The sequence below is a fragment of the Neoarius graeffei genome, chromosome 1 (assembly GCF_027579695.1).
Source record: "Neoarius graeffei isolate fNeoGra1 chromosome 1, fNeoGra1.pri, whole genome shotgun sequence".
Taxonomy (NCBI): domain Eukaryota; kingdom Metazoa; phylum Chordata; class Actinopteri; order Siluriformes; family Ariidae; genus Neoarius; species Neoarius graeffei.
The window spans coordinates 8,862,549-8,882,161 of NC_083569.1; the positions used below are offsets into that span (position 1 = coordinate 8,862,549).

General features: G+C 43.2%; 1 protein-coding gene across 2 annotated transcripts in view; it reads right to left on the bottom strand.

The window, feature by feature from the left end:
- The window catches only part of cdc14aa (cell division cycle 14Aa), a 59,388-nt gene continuing 39,775 nt past the window's right edge, over positions 1 to 19,613 (bottom strand). For both annotated transcript variants that reach the window (XM_060921548.1, XM_060921538.1), the window contains exons 4-15: positions 16,653 to 16,745; positions 16,479 to 16,558; positions 16,313 to 16,379; positions 15,475 to 15,537; positions 13,631 to 13,718; positions 13,211 to 13,441; positions 7,643 to 7,781; positions 7,241 to 7,388; positions 7,053 to 7,147; positions 5,176 to 5,301; positions 4,689 to 5,010; positions 1 to 1,223 (exon numbers count right to left, since the gene is read on the bottom strand). In XM_060921548.1, the coding sequence (XP_060777531.1) occupies positions 1,194 to 1,223; positions 4,689 to 5,010; positions 5,176 to 5,301; positions 7,053 to 7,147; positions 7,241 to 7,388; positions 7,643 to 7,781; positions 13,211 to 13,441; positions 13,631 to 13,718; positions 15,475 to 15,537; positions 16,313 to 16,379; positions 16,479 to 16,558; positions 16,653 to 16,745 (1,482 nt within the window). In that variant the 3' untranslated portion in view covers positions 1 to 1,193. The remainder of the gene's footprint in view (positions 1,224 to 4,688; positions 5,011 to 5,175; positions 5,302 to 7,052; positions 7,148 to 7,240; positions 7,389 to 7,642; positions 7,782 to 13,210; positions 13,442 to 13,630; positions 13,719 to 15,474; positions 15,538 to 16,312; positions 16,380 to 16,478; positions 16,559 to 16,652; positions 16,746 to 19,613) is intronic.

Genomic DNA, 19,613 nt, shown 5'->3' on the forward strand with positions numbered 1-19,613 from the left:
CACAAGCGTTTACTATCTGTACAAAAATATGTTGTACAAATCAACGTCTTTACAGAGTCGTAACAAAACGTGAGGATCAGTTGTGATGCAGGTGTCCGTGTCCATGTCCCCCCACACACAGTACAGCTCACTGGAGTTTTATTTAGCCTAAACCTCATTTTTGGGCAGAAAGAATCACATTTAGTCCTGGGGCTAAAACCAAAGAAATGGCAGAATCTGGTTTATCATTATATATTTTTTTATTTTACATTATATTTTATGATACATGTATTATAACTGTTTGTACCACACACTTTACACAAGAAATAACAGCACATCCTAAAGTGTTTTATTCCTTTTACATTTACATGTCTTGTGGATGTTCCACGTCCTGTTCTCACATTATAGCAGCTACAAACAGTCATTCCATCATCACCACCCTCTCTCTTGGAATTCCTAAAATTAAAAACAAAAACAAAACAAACAAACATAGCTGGTCCTGTAACAGAGAAACTGCTAAACTCCTCTGTCCTGAAGAATTTTCAGGTTCTTAAAATGGTTTACATTCAAATTCACACCAGTGAGCCTGTCTGATCATTTTCTCCTTTATCTAACGACACTGCTTCACCATGTTGGTGGGACGAGAACAGCAGCCAGCGACTGAGCAAACGGACTTCTTCGACAGCACCTGTGGTCACGTGATCTAAACATGGCAGCCCTCGTATAACGGGAAATGTTATGTACAGGAAATAAATTGGCTCATTTGAAGACAACAAAAGCAGTGGGACTCTTCATTTTTCAAGCAGATATACGGTTTATGTTCACTGTTTGATATTTGTAACTTTTATATGATGTCCGTGTTTAAAATATCAGGAATTAAAAAAAAAAAAAAAAAAAAGTTTGATTAGTCACACATAACTGACCCCACTTCTTTCTGCCCCGAGATGAGGTAAGTAAAACTCAAGAGCCTTCAGTCAGACTAACGATACTCAACGTCAAATATATTCCAAGACTTAAAAAAAAAAAAAAAAAAAAAAAGAAGTGTGAATGGACATTGTGAAGTTTTGAAATCAAATCAAACCAATGAACCAAGGATTTCTTTGGTTGCCGTAGCACGTCGCAGTCATGCCTGCTGAACCTAATGCTCCACGAGACGTTTAGTCGCATGTTGACGAGGTTTTCTTCCAGTCGATGAGCCGGAGATCGCTGCAGCTTTAGTACTTTGCATATTTGGACTGAAGGGACTGTGAAAAGACAGAAAGGCACACACACAGGTGTTTAATCCAGATGTTTAATGTGCGCAAAAAAAACAGTTAAATATAGTGCGAGATAAAGCTTAGACAAAATAAGCGTAATTTGGCTTTATTCCATTCACATGCACTGGATATGAGCAATTGTGCACTCTGATTGGCTACTCTACTACTAGGATATCAGCTCATATACCATGAGTGGAGGAAAAAAAAAAAATGGCAGGGCGTGCTGCTGAACCAACCGAGGACGAAATAAAAATTCTACTCAAACCCCCCCCAAAAAAAAAAAAAAGCAACAAAATATGGAATGAAAGTATGGGGGCGTCATGGCTCAGGTAGCTAAGGCGCCATACCATAAATCCGGGGACCCGGGTTCGATTCCGGCCTGAGGTCATTTCCCGATCCCTCCCCGTCTCTCTCCTGCTCGTTTCCTGTCCTGTCTCTACACTGTCCTATCCAATAAAGGTGAAAAAAAGCCCAAAAAAAAAAAGAAATAGCCTGGGCCCGCCCATCCTAAGCGTGACGCAACACGAGGGCCTGTTGCGAGCTTAGTCTGGCCAGGCAAGCTATCTACAGCTCTTCCAAGCTCCCGAAAAATCGGGAACCAATCAACTTTGAGCATCTCCAACGGCCCTGGGTAGAGGCGTGTTCAAGGCACTGACGTAGTAGAACTGCGACCGGAAGCCATAGATTGTTTACAGAATCTATGCCGGAAGCGCTTCATTCACGAATGCTGTATTGAAAACATTCAACGGGAAGTTCTCAGTGAAAACGGAGCAAAGAGCAGCCCTGGAGGTATTTATTGAAAGGAAGGACGCTTTCGCCTTGCTCCCAACCGGCTTCGGTAAGGGTTTAATCTACCAGTTAGCCCCGTTGCGTCGCATACGTCAGAGGAAAGAGTGATGTGATTGGTTTAAGCTTCGCCACAGCCTTTTCTGGCTTCGACCAGTAGCAAACTGAGGCATTTCAGGGAGGCGGGTCAACCACGGGCTCTGGGAAACGGTTGGGCTTAATAGCTTTGCCAGACCAATAGCTCGGAGAGCTTTGCAGTCGCGTTAGCCAGACTAGCACAGAAAGGCCCTCACCGGCCACGGGGCTCGAACCCGGACCTTCTTGCTGTGAGGCGACAGCGCTAACCACTACACCACCGTGCCGCCTAAACTGAACTGTTGTAGTGAAAAATATAAGGCCATTATTAAAAAATGTTCTGTTTCCGGTCCACCAGCCGGGTGAGTCCCGTTTGTGCGGTTGAAATTTTTTTTTTAACACCGGTTTTTCGACGTTTTTTCGGGTTCGTAAATCTAAAATCGAACTTGACATTTACGCATTCCCAGGGCTTTCCACTAATGGCCCTTTTCCACTACCCTTTTTCAGCTCACTTCAGCTCGCTTCAGCTCACTTCAGCCCGACACGGCTCGCGTTTCGACTACCAAAAACCAGCACGACTCAGCTCGCTTCAGCCCTGCTTAGCCCCTAAAACTCGCACCGTTTTGGAGTGGGGCTGAAGCGAGCCAAGCCGTGCCGAGTGAGGTTGGGGGCGTGAGCAGACACTCCCCTGTGCACTGATTGGTGAGGAGGAGTGTCCTCACATGCCCAAACACGCCCCGCGAGCGCGCTGGAATCTGTAAACACCGCAAACCCGGAAGGAGAATAATTACGAATTACGAGAATTTCTGAAGCCTTATGCGCCTCGCCTCATCTATACGCTCTTGCCAGTATCTGTTGGTGTTGTCGGTGACAACAAGCCACAGCACCAAGACCAGCAACACTAACGACTCCATGTCCTCCATGTTTATTGTTTACTATCCGGGTCGTGAGACTACCGCTTAAAAGCTCACTGATGTCACTGTTTGCGCTGCTTAACGACATCACGTGACGTCCACCCACTTTCGCTAACTCCACCCAATGTGTCCACCCACTTCCAGCCAGCACGGTTCAGCGCGGTTGTAGTCGAAATGCAACTCCAACAGCCCCGCTCAGCCCGACTCAGCACGGCACGGCTCAGCCGCGTTTGTAGTGGAAAAGAGGCATATGGCTCATACTAGCCAGCCATGACAAATAAGTAGCCAGCCGGGGGGGAGTAAACACAAAAACTCCTGTGCACGCAGTTCCCAGGATTAAATGTATTCTCCACAGACCATTTATTTATCCACTTTACTCAAATACAAAGTAAAATGGCAGTAAATCTTCTTTCTTTTCTTGCGTATTGCATCATGAGGCGTTCCTGGCTTGTAAATCTCTTATTTTCGGTGCATGACACATTCACGCAGCTGAGCATGCTATGAATTAACAATGACAACGGTCTGCAGTGGGGCTACACAATTACACACTCAGCGAACATTTCTCCATTTGTGTATGAAAATACACTCCAACCACTCAGTTTGGCTTCATTTACAACCAACGGTGTCTTTTGATGCCAGCACGTAATTGAACGAGAGAAGACTGGTTTACCGGAGACAAAATAAGCGTCATCTCTGCTTCTGTTCCCTCCGACACACTACTGCCTCCGCCGAGTGCGCGCGCACTCTGAACTGAATCAGCTCTGCGCATGCGTCGTGCGGCACAAAAAAATGGCAGCCGCCATGAAGGAAGGAGATCCGGAGTTTTCAAACGTTTGCTTAAGTGTGAAATCGCAAAATGGTATTCTAGCGAACAACAAAATAGTAAAGATTCAGAAAAACAAATCATTCAGTGATCATTTTAATAGTGTAATTTCATCCGAACTAGGCCTAACGGTCGATTTAGAACTACAAAAAGTCCGTGTGTCGGACATTTTAAAAGTTTTGCAAATGTTGCAGTCAGCATTTAAAATACTAAAAGTTTTTGTACAAGTTTCAGTTGATTAAACCGTCATATTTTATTAAATGTGTCTGCTTTTGTAATAAAAAAGTACTGAAAGAAAAAGCAAAACACAGAATTGCGATTTCTTATCCATCCATTAAAAAAAAAAAAAAATCCCTCCCTCCCGACTGAAAATTTTTTTGCTCATTTTTTTGGACAGGAAACGGATTTTTTTTTTTTTTTTTAAGGATGGCCTAATCAAGCAAGACGTTTGAGTTAAATGAACAAACAGGAAGGAATAACCAACTTGCACAGCGAAAACAATATCTTGGACTGAGGAGAAAAACAGGCGTGTTTAAAAAGGGTTCAACAGGAAGTAATGTCTCTGACAAGAACAAGAAATCAGCAGTACAGATTTGCAGAAGAGCAAAACGGTTGTTTCCGTGTTCAAACATCTTGTAAAAATAGAAAAAGAAATTGTGCTTTAAATTGCTAGAGAGACAAACAAAGAATTCTGGGTAAACAGAAGGCAAATGACAGTGTTTATTTTGCAGAAGCTGAAGGACACACAAAAAAAAAGACAAAGCAGGATCTCTGGCTTAAGAGTCAAGGAGGATGAGAAGAAAGTAAGAGAAAACCTGATTTGTCCAAAAAAAAAAAAAGAGAAAATCTACTCACAGGAATAGAGCGACTAAGATGGCGGCTTGCAAGCGCGCCCGGAACGGGAACTCTGGGGTTTGGCCTGAAGGCTCCTCTCATCACAGGCCTGAGCGCATGAGCAGGAGGATTGCTGAGGTTGCTGTTAACTTCCTGTTGGAAACTTGGGATGGGGTACCCAAAACCGAAGCGGGGTGGAGGAGGGCCGGACGGGAGGAGCGAAGATGGAGAGAATGATGCAGGAGGAGGGGACGGGTAGGAGGGTGTGGACATGTCGTCCTCGTCTACGAAGTCGTCCAGGCTGTAAAGGTTACCGAGAGAGCGGGCCAAGCTGGGTTTAAAGCTGCAAGAAGGATGGTTAGAAACACGCAACTTAGCCAGTGTGCATTCAAGGTCATGGACACACTTGAACCCCCCCCTTCGGAACATTACTCCCAAAGAACAAATCTCCATCATATTGTGAATGTAATAAACATGTCACAATTCTGATGGGTTTGCCCAAGCGCACCTCTTCATGTTTCCAGCGGACGAGGGGCTTCGTGCCAGTCTCCTCGTTACAGGGCTGCCAGAGAAAGGAGGAGAAGCTTTGGAAGACTTTGAGGGAGAAACGGTGCCAGGTATCGGACGTAACCCACTGAAATAGCAAAAGTTACTGATTATTTAGTACAGGACATGGATATCAATCATTCCAACAATATCTATGGACCCTTTTCACGTGACGTCACGACAAACGCGGCCGCCATTTTGGACATGTACTACCAGTAGTTTACCACAGCCAGCATTGAGGAACGGCAGCAAAGAAAGTTTTTACTTTCAGCAAGACTTCCATCATGCCACTATATTGTTGTGCGCCTGGATGTAGTAACCATCAACAAACAAGGCAAGGGTTATCATTTTATCGGATCCCGGTAGATGCTGACCGACGGAGAAGATGGATAGCGGCCATAAACAGGAAAGATTGGCAGCCCTCGGCATACCAGCGCTTGTGTAGTGACCACTTTGTTGGAGGTAAGACGAATAAAATTAGCCAGAAAAGGCATTACATTGCTGTTAATATTCTGTGGCGGCGAGTGTGTAACCAAATAGGCTAAAATAACCCATTGTAACCTCTTTGTTCTTCTGTAGTAGCTATTAGCTAACGACATTAGCTAGCGTTGTGTTCCTTTGCTGTTGGTAGACTGTAGGACAGATCAGAGGCAGTGTCCTACAAACAACGCTTAATTTGAGGGGGAGCAAGCCGGAGCGCGCTCCGGAACCTCGGGCGTTGGCTCCAGCAGCTATTTACACTGGATCCGGTGATCCGACACCTCTTTTGACTATGTAACAAAAAAAAAAAACCAAAACAAATAATTAAATAAAAAAATGCAAGTTTATTTAGTGTTAATGTCTGATTTTGATATCTGTCTTGTTGGTGATTTCTCTCATGAAACGACATCCACAAAATATCTGCAGATGAACTTAATTTGCAGTGTTATTACAAAACATGCCCAGAAGCGCAGCGCAGTGCCCCCCTCCCCCCCTCTTTTTTTCCGCACCGGAGCCGCTCATCCTCTGCGCTCCGGGACCTCCCACTTTACAAATTAAGCACTGCCTACAAATAAGTGTTCAAAACAAGAGGAACAGGTATTTGTCTCTTAAATCCAGGCCGTTCCCTGTAATCTGTAACAACGGTTGGAGAAAGTAATGGCAAATAGTGAGTGCACAAACCATAGAAGGTAAACTGTACACAGCGCCAGGGCAGTGTGATGGTATGTCTACTTTTAGATTGTGTTAGCTCATCAATGAACACACTCGTCACTCGACGAGTTTCACGTCTTTACAACGGATACTTAAATGTGTGTTGGGTATTATTGTTGCAGTCTAAGCAGTCATTGTAGCAGCTAGATGAGCGAGAACCGAAAGGGTCTGTGCCATAAACCGTTATTTCTGTACGGCGTTGCTAATGTGTCGTTACTGTTGTCATTTCTCCCTCTGCTCGCCCTGTAAATGCCCTACGTCGCTGGATAGCGAAGGTGTTTTCTGCATCTTGTATGTTCTCCGTTTGTCGCCTTCCTCGCATTCAAACCAATTCGAGCCGAAGTCCGCTACATGTCCAAAATGGTGGTCGCGTTTACGAAGGTCACGTGACTGAAAAGGGTCTATACCTGGCGACATGGGCATAAGTTGAGTATAAAAGGGTGTGGTATGTGCTACAAGGTTGCTTGGGAGAGGAAAACTGAAAAAAAAAAAAAAGTTAGTTCTCTCATATTTTAGCTTGAGATTAACCACAAAAGAGACGACCCCCCCCCCCAAAAAAAAAAAAATCACCTTTATTCTGACCTGGTTTTGCCAATAAGGGTGCCAATAATTCTGGAGACGGGCTATTATTTAGCTTGTGTGTCGTACCTGAGAGTGGACGGAGACCTGAGAGGACGTCGACACTTTAATGCTCGGAGTTTGTCGCCCTGAGTTAATCCCATATTATTGTCCATGAAGTCATTCTATGAGGGGTTGGGGAAAGAAAAAGAAATTTAAAAAAACAAAAAGGTTTGAAATTACTGAATTGTTTCAAAATGTCCTCTGAACAGCAGTACCTCATCGATGCTTTGAGCGTTCAGGCTGGTGCTGCTGAGAGAAACGTCGTCCAGGCTGGAGATGAGGTGAGACAGGTCTCTCTCCGGGAACTGCCGCGGCCGCTTGGAACGGTACAAATCCCCGTCCATCCACATGCTGTGCTGTTTTCTGAACGCAGAGAGAAAGAAAGAAAGAAAGAAAGAAAGAAAGAACCGACAGAAGGTGGTTAAAAAGGTTTTACCTCAGAATATATTTCTGTCCACATAATTTTTCGATACATCACTAACTTTAATTGCTGGTAAACCTGGGTCGAACTGAACTCCCTTCGGTTACTGAGAACATTTAGCACGTAACTACATTTTCATGCTGTTTTTCCACTCTGGATTTATTTATTTATTTATTTGGTGGATTGGCCCACTCACTCTTCCAGAAAGTTCTGCTGGGGCCCGATGACCGAGCCAGGCCTGCAGATGCGAATCCAGGCGATGGCCTCTGCAGCAGTGAAGCAGTAATGCTTCATGAGGTAGCAGCCGATCAGGGTGCCCGTCCTGCCCAGGCCAGCTACACACACACACACACACACACACACACACACAATAAGTATGATTTCTCAGCAAGAAGCTCACCATGAAAATAAAACTGAATAACTAGTGTATTTACAGAGCCCTCCACAAATTTTGGCACCCCTTGTTTTGGTGAAGTTCGTGGCTTGCGAACGAAGATTATGACTGGCTGTAGACGTGGGTGTGTCCTTCAAGCCTGCGCATTGGAGTTTTAAGCTGGAGCGCAGTGTGCGCAGTACTGGCCCCACCCTTTACACCCAGGGCTCATCTGCCATGGCCCTGCATGCTGAGACGGTGACGGCGGTTGTAGGTTTTACAACCCCGATTTCAAAAAAAGTTGGGACAAAGTACAAATTGTAAATAAAAACGGAATGCAATAATTTACAAGAGGGAATAAGAGGCTGGAAAAGTTAAAGGTACAAAAAAGGAACAGCTGGAGGACCAAATTGCAACTCATTAGGTCAATTGGCAATAGGTCATTAACATGACTGGGTATAAAAAGAGCATCTTGGAGTGGCAGCGGCTCTCAGAAGTAAAGATGGGGAGAGGATCACCGATCCCCCTAATTCTGCACCGACAAATAGTGGAGCAATATCAGAAAGGAGTTCGACAATTGCAAAGAGTTTGAACATATCATCATCTACAGTGCATAATATCATCAAAAGATTCAGAGAATCTGGAAGAATCTCTGTGCGTAAGGGTCAAGGCCGGAAAACCATACTGGGTGCCTGTGATCTTCGGGCCCTTAGACGGCACTGCATCACATACAGGCATGCTTCTGTATTGGAAATCACAAAATGGGCTCAGGAATATTTCCAGAGAACATCATCTGTGAACACAATTCACCGTGCCATCCACCGTTACCAGCTAAAACTCTATAGTTCAAAGAAGAAGCCGTATCTAAACATGATCCAGAAGCGCAGACGTCTTCTCTGGGCCAAGGCTCATTTAAAATGGACTGTGGCAAAGTGGAAAACTGTTCTGTGGTCAGACGAATCAAAATTTGAAGTTCTTTATGGAAATCAGGGACGCCGTGTCATTCGGACTAAAGAGGAGAAGGACGACCCAAGTTGTTATCAGCGCTCAGTTCAGAAGCCTGCATCTCTGATGGTATGGGGTTGCATTAGTGCGTGTGGCATGGGCAGCTTACACATCTGGAAAGATGCCATCAATGCTGAAAGGTATATCCAGGTTCTAGAGCAACATATGCTCCCATCCAGACGACGTCTCTTTCATGGAAGACCTTGCATTTTCCAACATGACAATGCCAAACCACATACTGCATCAATTACAGCATCATGGCTGTGTAGAAGAAGGGTCCGGGTACTGAACTGGCCATGAAATTTAAAATCACCTAATTTTTCTCTTTAAATGATACATTTTCTCAGTTTAAACATTTGATATGTCATCTATGTTCTATTCTGAATAAAATATGTTATTTTGAAACTTCCACATCATTGCATTCCGTTTTTATTTACAATTTGTATTTTGTCCCAACTTTTTTGGAATCGGGGTTGTACATCAGATTGTCCTTGTCCTAGCGTTTGGCATAAAAACCTACCCTGGGGTTAGGCCCAGTTATATTGCTGGGTACTCGGTCACACCCTTAGCAATCTTGGGGGGGGGGGGGGGGGGGGGGGGGGCACCACGTGAAAGTGCTGCCATGGATACAGTAATGTAGGAGAAGCCATTTGCAATGACCTCCTGCCTGGCAAGCCAGACAGGGGCCAGGCGGCGATCACTACACCTGGAAAGGAGAGGCAATACGCTTACACTTTCCTTTAGTGAGCAGGACATGAGAAAGGAGAGGGCTGAGGACCCTAGATGATCTGGAGAGATTGCGTAAAGAGGAATGATGCCAGATGCCAGGCTCTGTATCTCCAACCTTATAGGAGAGACTCAGTGCTGTTTTACTGGTAAATATACCGTAAAAGTGTTACATGCAGGGGTGCCAATAACAGTGGCACACGAGTTTTTGTTGAAAATAATTTTCTTGAGAGATGTTATTTTCTGAAAAGTTATTTCAATTAAAAGGTTGGATTCTCATTCCCCCCCCCAGTGTGAGATGAAACGATTTCACCAAAATGTAGATTTTTTTTCTAACCATTTTTATTAATATCTTTACAAGGGGTGCCAATAATTGTGGAAGGCACTGTACGTCAAAACTTTTTTGCTTGTATTTGAAGAAGCTTTCGTCACACTTCATCACAGCAGCAGTCAATAAAACAAGCTCTGAACGTTGTGTGTGTGCAATGAGAGGAAAAATCAATTCCAGGTTCGTGTGATGCGGTCAGAGTTATTGTCGTCACCCCAAAGCTGATTTATTGGTTACATTTAATGTTGTACAACATCTGCAAAGCAAGTTAGTCCTCGTTGTTCCTTGTGTTATCGTAGCTACAAAAAGTCTCTCGCCAGTCTCTCTTTTGCGGTCAAGTAAAACAAAAACGCAGTTTGACAGTGTTGTAGTCGAGTCACTAAACCTCGAGTCCGAGTCCAGTCTCGAGTCCCCAGTGTTCAAGTCCGAGCCATTAAAGAAAACTGAGTCGAGACCGAGAACAAGACTCCAACTGCACCATTTGACGGTGGCTCTTGCTGCCTTTATATGTGAAAGCGTCTCTGCTACTGTGTTGGACTGACGTTACTGCTCGACTGCCCCATTTTAGTTAATAGGCTACAGATAAAAAGCTTGTTCATCGCTCAGCAAGCCCCGCCCACTATCAACAGGGCAAATAACATGAGAAAGGGTTAACACTAGCTAGTTCATCGCTCAGCAAGCAAGCCCCGCCCACTATCAACAGAGCAATGAACATAGCGTGTCACTTCCTTCTCTGGGTGTGGTCTTGCCAAATGACGATTGAAGTTCGAGGTTGTCCCCATCGTCTCCTCAAACGTTCTTCTACGTATGGAACACAAAACAGTGCATTTTTTCCTACTGCACAAGAAGTCTGTATAAACAAAGCGGACAATCTTGGGGCGTTCTCTCCAGGCATTTCAGCACTGTTAATGTTCGTTTGTTCCTGAACATGACGTATGAACAGGTGAATGTGCATTCTCTTGGACGAAATTAGTATAAAAATTAATGTAGATATAAATATCTTATGCCAACTTATTATGGCATGTTACAAAAAATAAAGAAAAAAATCCAAGTCCTCGTCTCCAATATACGAGACTGAATGCAGTTAATGCACGAGTCCAAGTCAAGTCACGAGTTAGACTCGAGTACTACAAGCCTGCTTGTCATGTTACCAAGAAACCGTAACGCTTCTAAAGTCCTCTGCACTGAAGACTTTCCCATGGGGGAAAACAACCGTAACAAGAAAGGGGACACTGGCGACTCCTTCCATAAAAATGTTAAATATACAGTTAGGTCCATATATATTTGGACACTGACAATTTTTTTTTATGTTTACTGAAACATATTCAAGTTATAGTTATATAATGGACATGGACATAAAGTCCAGACTTTCAGCTTTCATTTGAGGGTATCCCCATTAAAATTGGATGAAGGGTTTAGGAGTTTCAGCTCCTTAACATGTGCCACCCTGTTTTTAAAGGGACCAAAAGTAATTGGACAATTGACTCAAAGGCTATTTCATGGGCAGGTGTGGGCAATTCCTTCGTTATGTCATTCTCAATTAAGCAGATAAAAGGACTGGAGTTGATTTGAGGTGTGGTGCTTGCATTTGGAAGACTTTGCTGTGAAGAAAACATGCGGTCAAAGGAGCTCTCCATGCAGGTGAAACAAGCCATCCTTAAGCTGCGAAAACAGAAAAAAACCATCCGAGAAATTGCTACAATATTAGGAGTGGCAAAATCTACAGTTTGGTACATCCTGAGAAAGAAAGCAAGCACTGGTGAACTCATCAATGCAAAAAGACCTGGACGCCCACAGAAGACAACAGTGGTGGATGATCACAATAATTTCCATGGTGGAGAGAAACCCCTTCACAACAGCCAACCAAGTGAACAACACTCTCCAGGAGGTAGGTGTATCAATATCCAAATCTACCATAAAGAGAAGACTGCATGAAAGTAAATACAGAGGGTTCACTGCACGGTGCAAGCCACTCATAAGCCTCAAGAATAAAAAGGCTAGATTGGACTTTGCTAAAAAACATCTAAACAAGCCAGCACGGTTCTGGAAGAACATTCTTTGGACAGATGAAACCAAGATCAACCTCTACCAGAATGATGGAAAGAAAAAAAAAAAAAAAAGTATGGCGAAGGCGTGGTACAGCTCATGATCCAAAGCATACCACATCATCTGTAAAACACGGCGGAGGCAGTGTGATGGCTTGGGCATGCATGGCTGCCAGTGGCACTGGGTCACTAGTGTTTATTGATGATGTGACACAGGACAGAAGCAGCCGGATGAATTCTGAGGTATTCAGAGACATACTGTGTGCTCAAATCCAGCCAAATGCAGCCAAACTGATTGGTCGGCGTTTCATAATACAGATGGACAGTGACCCAGAACATAAAGCCAAAGCAACCCAAGAGTTTATTAAAGCAAAGAAGTGGAATATTCTTGAATGGCCAAGTCAGTCACCTGATCTCAACCCAATTGAGCATGCATTTCACTTGTTAAAGACTAAACTTCAGACAGAAAGGCCCACAAACAAACAGCAACTGAAAACCGCTGCAGTAAAGGCCTGGCAGAGCATTAAAAAGGAGGAAACGCAGCGTCTGGTGATGTCCATGAGTTCAAGACTTCAGGCAGTCATTGCCAACAAAGGGTTTTCAACCAAGTATTAGAAATGAACATTTTATTTACAATTATTTAATTTGTCCAATTACTTTTGAGCCCCTGAAATGAAGGGATTGTGTTTAAAAATGCTTTAGTTCCTCACATTTGTATGCAATCATTTTGTTCAACCCATTGAATTAAAGCTGAAAGTCTGAACTTCAACTGCATCTGAATTGTTTTGTTCAAAATTCATTGTGGTAATGTACAGAACCAAAATTAGAAAAATGTTGTCTCTGTCCAAATATTTATGGACCTAACTGTACGTCTTCTTACAAAAAGCATTTTTATGCTTTTGTTTCTAAAATCCTGCACATCCTTTACAGTCGCCATCTCTGTTTATCCTCAGACTCATCCACATTTAGTAAGCATACGAGGATCCATCCATCAATCCCCTAGACCCTAATAATTACTTCTGCCAAAGAGGTTATGTTTTCGGTGCAGTTTGTTTGCTGTAAACAGGACTGCACAAAACCTACTGACCCGATTTCTACGAAACTTGGTGAAAGGGTGTAGCATGGGCCAAGGAAGAACCAGTTACATTTTAGAGCCGATCCAAGTCATGGGTTGGATCCATGAATTTAGTTTCACTTTGCGAGATATGGCATTTGGCCTTGTAGAGGTCTGTGCTCTTGGAGTGCCCGTTTAGTGGTACAAGTTCTTCTCCCATGACTCCCTCTCACCTTTACAATGGACGGCGACAGCACCCTCGGCTGTTTCGCAGATGTGCAGGAAGCGGCGGATGATGAGGTCGCTTGGCGTGCCACCGTCCACAAAGAACAGATCGTGGTGTGCAAAGCCGGCGTCCGTAAAGCGACATCCCTCGTACATCTTCCCGTTGAGCCGGACCACGTCGCTGACATCGTGCTGGCGGAAGTAGGGGAAGTACTCTTCTGGAGCGTGGAGAGGGAAACCTGGGGATTATAAAGTTTCATTCATGGAGCACCATTCCACAGTCCCAGGACACAAAGATTAAAAAAAAAAATCATCACAAAAGCAATGCAAGTGTAAATATAAACTTACAAAAGGTCTTGATTTACTGATCAGAATCAGGTACATGAAGTTGTGTAACCTAATTAAAAACACACCCTGACCTCACTCACCATTCTCGATTTTGCTCTTGGGATGAGGCCCACTGAAGGCCAGCAGCTTCCCTGGCACGATCCAATTAAAATCACCATTTTCTACACGCTAAATAAAGAAAATGAAGAACAAGCCTTGATCAACAATCATTAGCGTCTATCTGTTCACAAACAAATTAGGGCAGTTAGTGCTCTCCTCAAAAGCATGTTCAGCTACAATTAGCTTGAAAAGCTGTCTCCAAGGAAGCATAGTGTGTTGCAACATACCTACAACTTTAAATGTGAAAATTGTTTTATTGTGACACAATAAGATGAAAAAAAAAAAAAACCCCAGAAATCTGGAGTGTGCATAGGTATTATCCCCCCCCAAAGTCAATACTTCGTAGAGCCACCTTTTGCTGCAATTACAGCTGCAAGTCTCTTGGGGTATGTCTCTATTAGCTTAGCACATCTAGCCACTGGGATTTTTGCCCATTCCTCAAGGCAAAACTGATCTAACTCTTTCAAGTTATATGGATTGCGTTGGTGGACAGCAATCTTCAAGTTATGCCACAGATTCTCAGTTGGATTGAGGTCTGGGCTTTGACTAGGCCATTCCAAGACATTGAAATGTTTCCCTTTAAATCACTCCAGTGTAGCTTTAGCAGTATGTTTCGGGTCATTGTCCTGCTGGAATGTGAACCTTCGTCCCAGTCTCAAACCTCTGGCTGACTCAAACAGGTTTTCCTCCAGAATTGCCCTGTATTTAGTGCCATCCATCTTTCCTTCAGTCCTGACCAGCTTTCCTGTCCCTGCAGATGAAAAATATCCCCAGAGCATGATGCTGCCACCACCATGCTTCACTGTAGGAATGGTGTTCTCAGGGTGTTGGGTTTGCGCCACACATGGCATTTCCCATGATAGCCAAAAAGATAAATTTTAATCTCATTTGACCAGAGAATCTTCTTCCATGTGTTTGGGGAGTCTGCCACATGCTGTTGGGCAAACTCCAAACGTGTTTTCTTAAGCAATGTCTTTTTTTTTTCTGGCCACTCTTCCATAAAGCCCCACTCCGTGGAGTGTACGGCTTAAAGTGGTCCTATGGACAGATACTCCCATCTCCGCTGTGGATCTTTGCAGTTCCTTCAGTGTTATCTTTGGTGTCTTTGTTGCATCTCTGATTAATGCCCTCCTTGCCTGGTCTGTGAGTTTTGGTGGGCGGCCTTCTCTCGTCAGGTTTGTAGTGGTGCCATATTCTTTCAATTTTGCTATAATGGATTTAATGGTGCGCCGCGGGATATTCAAAGTTTGGGATTTTTTTTATTTTTTATAACTCAACCCTGATCTATACTTCTCCACAAGTTTGTCTCTGACCTGTTTGGAGGCTCCTTGGTTCTCATGTTGCTTGCTTAGTCGTGTTGCAGAGTCAGGGTCCTTCCAGAACAGGTTGATTTATACAGACATCATGTGACACTTTGATTGCACACAGATGGATCTTAACCAACTAATTATGTGACTTATGAAGTGAATTGGTTGGACCAGCTCTTATTTAGGGGTTTCATACGAAAAGGGGATGAATACCTATGCACACTCCAGATTTCTGGGTTTTCATTTTAATTATTGCTTGTATCACAATAAAACAACAATTTTCACCTTTCAAGGTGGTAGGCATGTTGTGTGAATCAAATGGTGCTAACCCTCAAAAAATACATGTTAATTCCAGCTTGTAATGCGACAAAACAGGACAAACACCAAGGGGGATTAATACTTTTGCAAGACACTGTATGTGAACTGTTAAATGTAGCTTTTATAAGCTTTATACCTGGCTCACTCCTACCCACGGTTTCGACTACCCATGTTAGATCTCGGAACGTATATATTCTTACCTCATAGTGCTCGTATTCCTCAACGTCAAACGCTTCAAAGTCGAAGAACCCATGCTGCAGGGCCTTGAGAGAAGACATTAATAATTAAACTTCAAGTTTAATAACTTAACAATTCCGTGCATGCTTCATGAGTATTATAAGAATGTCATGTCAATGTCATGTCACTTCTTATTTTTAAACATTTTCTCTGAAAAGACACCCAGGAAGATCTTTCAAACGAATGCTAAAAATCTGAACGATTCATCAATTGACTCATTGATCGATTCGTTAATTCGTTCCTGTCTCGAGGAACTTTATTGTTGCTCCACTCTTAGCTATTTCACTGGGGTATAAATACTAGCATCCCCCAAACCTATTGTTAAAAAATGTATTATTATTATTAATAATAAAGAGGATTATTGATGCTTTGGGGCTGTTCAACATGATTCCCTCTTCCAGGTGTTTAGGACTTGGTGATAAATGGATTTTTCAGCAACATAATCACAAACGTTTCCAAATCGTCATGGATGCAGGATACCAAGTCAATGTTTTGCAATAAACCATCTCAGATTTGAACCTCTGGGGTTCACACAGTTTGTCAAATTTGTGGACAAAAGGTTTAAAAAATAAAAAAAAACCCAACTACATCCTGTCTCAGAGGTTGTTTCTGTGCTTTGTAGAAGTCGGTTATGTAAACCGTCCATCCTGGATCGTCTTAAGCCCACTTCCTGTGCTGGTGTTCAAAGGGCAGATAATTGGACTAAAGGATTATGATTCGAGCTCAGGCTGTAGAGCTTGTAGAGGTGCACAATGGGCAAATAAACGAAGCCAAATAAAATGGCTTCTGTTCCTTACGGACCTTACGGATTCCTTGTAAACAGTCCAAGATGGTCAGGTTGTAGGTGCAGTTCCCAAAGGCAGCATCTCTGAACAAAGACAATCATGTATTAGTGGCAACACAGGAAGTGAACCTGGTGTGCTTGAATCTTAAACCAGAGTGAATATGTAAAAATGGACTCTTATACCTAAAGGGCAGGTAGGATACATTAGTCCCAGATACCAGGGCTCGGTAGACTTCCTCTGGAGTTCTCTTTAAGTATATTACCTGGAGTGGGAGACAAAATGACAGTCAGCTGCGAGTGTAAAATCGTACGTAGAATTTTTAGACTGAAAGGGAGATGATTTTGATCGAGACCCACAGCGTAGGCGCCGATCAAGAAGGCGGCGTTGGCTCTCTTGTGTTGGTTGTAGCTGGTGTAATGAATGATGCGCTTCCTGGAAAGAGTGAAAGACTGGCGGGAAACAAACAATGCAAACTGTTATGCAGATTTACTGCCTCGAGAGGATTATTTTCCCGTCCTGAAGTAGCGTTTTATTCCCCCCTATACCACAGCAATTGCAGTGTTTTATGCATTACCCAATGACAAGTCATACTGTTATCCGTTTATAACTACAATTAACATTGTGGAACATCCATGAAATAAAATAAATAAAAACCTGCAGCTCATGTTACTGAGAAACTGTAAACTTTTGTCCTTTCCCATGGCAGAAAACTTGGTTACAACACTGGAGACCACGGGCGATTGCTCTAAGACAACGAGGGAGGCTCAGCCTCCTCTAAAAATGACGAACATCGTGTAGGATGAATTGCGCTAGGCTTATGTTATAGCCGACCTTATAACATTGCTATTTCAGATCCAGAATCATAGAAATATATGTGCTCAACCCAACTACAGTGCGAAATCATTCCGTTATAACTTTCCCCAGTTCGCCTAATGTGTGCGTGAGTTTTCCCCCTCGTGACAGCACGATGCAGCCCAGCCTCAGTGGACTTCAATGGCATTGGGGAGCTATGCGCTTTTCAATATCAAAATGCAAGACGATTATTGGACAAATACTGCGAAAACGCCCGCCCACGGACTCCCAGCCTCACAGTGGGAGGGACATGGCAAAGCTTTCCGCGAGGAGACAGGTGATTGGTGAAAGCAGCCGGATATTTTCTTTGATTGACAGCTCGTTTCAAATATAGACAGGTAGTGGTGAATCTCAGTTCAGTCCCATGCGGATTCGCAAGTGCTGTGGTGTATTGTAAGAGATCGGCTTACATTTCAATTTCATTCATTACATACGGTTTCTACCAGCTTTTTTAGTTTGTATATATTTTCATTGTAAATAAAGTGTAAATATAGTGTTGTCAAGTTTGCTATCTTCGTTCCAGAAACTTCGTTTATTTGAGTGACTGAACTTGAACTTGAGGGGGCTAGTCAGCTAGCAAGAAAGCTGCGCACGGATGCCAAGCATTGTTGATTTAATTTTGGCGAAGCCATTTGCCAGTCTTCCTTTCGAGGAAAAAATTAAAATTAAAGAGCAGGGTAGACCAACGCCTCAAATTGACTTGGTGAAAAAGGTAGGGAATAATACTCGTTCCTTTCAGCTCTCCTGGTACGAGAAAGTGAATTGGCTAACAGCAAGTTCAGTGACGAGGAAAATGTATTGTTGGCCATGCCTCTTGATTAAACCCGGATCCGTGATTTGGTCAAACGTGGGCTGGTGACCCACATCAACAACAGTAAATAGGCTACTTTAGTAATATGTCATGGATGGACCAAAAATATAGAATCTATTTAAAATGTTTATGCTGAGTATATTATATTGGAAGATATATTTCTCTGGATATGAATTAAACACAGCTACAATTTGGAAAACATTTTTAAACAAAAACACAGCCGAGAACATTTCACACTACAGACCTGGATTAAAAGTGAAGGGTTATCAAAATTGTCAATAAAACATTTCTCAGTCAAAATAAGTAAAATATAGGGAAAGTGTCATTGAATGAAATGTGTGGCACCCAGCTCTGTTTGGCTCCCCAAGGTCAGTGCTTGTGCCTATTCCAGAACACTCTGCTGTTACTGCTGAGGTTCCTGACAAAGAGCTGCTTTCAATAATGATCAATTTTTAAACATGCCACAATTTTAAAATATAAAATGTTAAAATATACCCCCCCAACACCACCATCATGTATATTGGACAGTAGGCTAATGGGCCAAAAGAACCTGTTGTTTCACAGTTTGTGACGCTGCCAACAATCAGCCAGATCAGAGGCAAGAGTATGGGCAAAATTTATGTTTTTTCCTTTAAAATCTGGAAATATCGTAACCGACCAGCCTCCCCTGTTTGAAAGACTACCAGCCGCCACTGCTGGAGACTCTTTCCAAAACATCTCATCAGAGAAATTCAAGTCCCTCTCGTACCAGGATCTGGTCTTCCCAGGCAGTCTCCTGTCCCAGTACTACCCAACTCCTTGAGGTATATGGGTGCAGCGCCAATCTCCGTTTCTATAGCCCTTGGCCTCTCGCCTATTATACAGCTAGGGTTACAGTGGGGGTGTGGGAGGGGCTAGTCCTCTGGTAACCGTGAGAGTTTGACTCCCCACTCGCATTTGTATTGCAGCGTGCCTTGCCAGATGGCAGTAGGTACCATTTTTATGATGGTCTTTGGTATGACCTGACCACAAGTAGAACTCGCGATCTCCCGGTCTAGAGGTGGACATGCTAACCACTATGCCAGCTCGCGGTCCATCAGAGAAATCACCACAAATGATAAGTGATTATTATTATTATTAGGCTTAAATGATGTAGACCGGAGCATCTGATGCACAAGTCCCTGTGAATTATCGGTTACTATAATAACGTTACGATAACAAGCTGCTGTTCGAGAAAATGAATCAAAACTCTTGAGTGGTAGAAGATAAAATAGAAACAAAAATATTATTGCAATCATGGGGCGGTCTTGGGCTGAGGTGCCCTTGAGTGAGGAACCCAACCCCCAACTTCTCTTTGGGCACTGTTGCATAGCTGCCCACCGCTCTGGGTTTGTGTGTTCACGGCTTCAGATGGGTGAAATTCATTTTCTGAATTTAACTGTGCTTGAGTGTGGATGTGACAAAGCCTTCTTCTTCTTCTTAATCCAAGTGTTTAATCTAAACGATATTAAATATATACATAAATGTTTGTTTTAAACAAAATCGTTTCCATTTCTGCGGTGATGTGATGTCTGTATGCAAACTTTCCTTCTTTCTAGCATTTAAAGTGACAAACAAATCACAACACAATATAGACAATGTACAATGAAAAGCTGTTACTTGGATTAATGCCTAC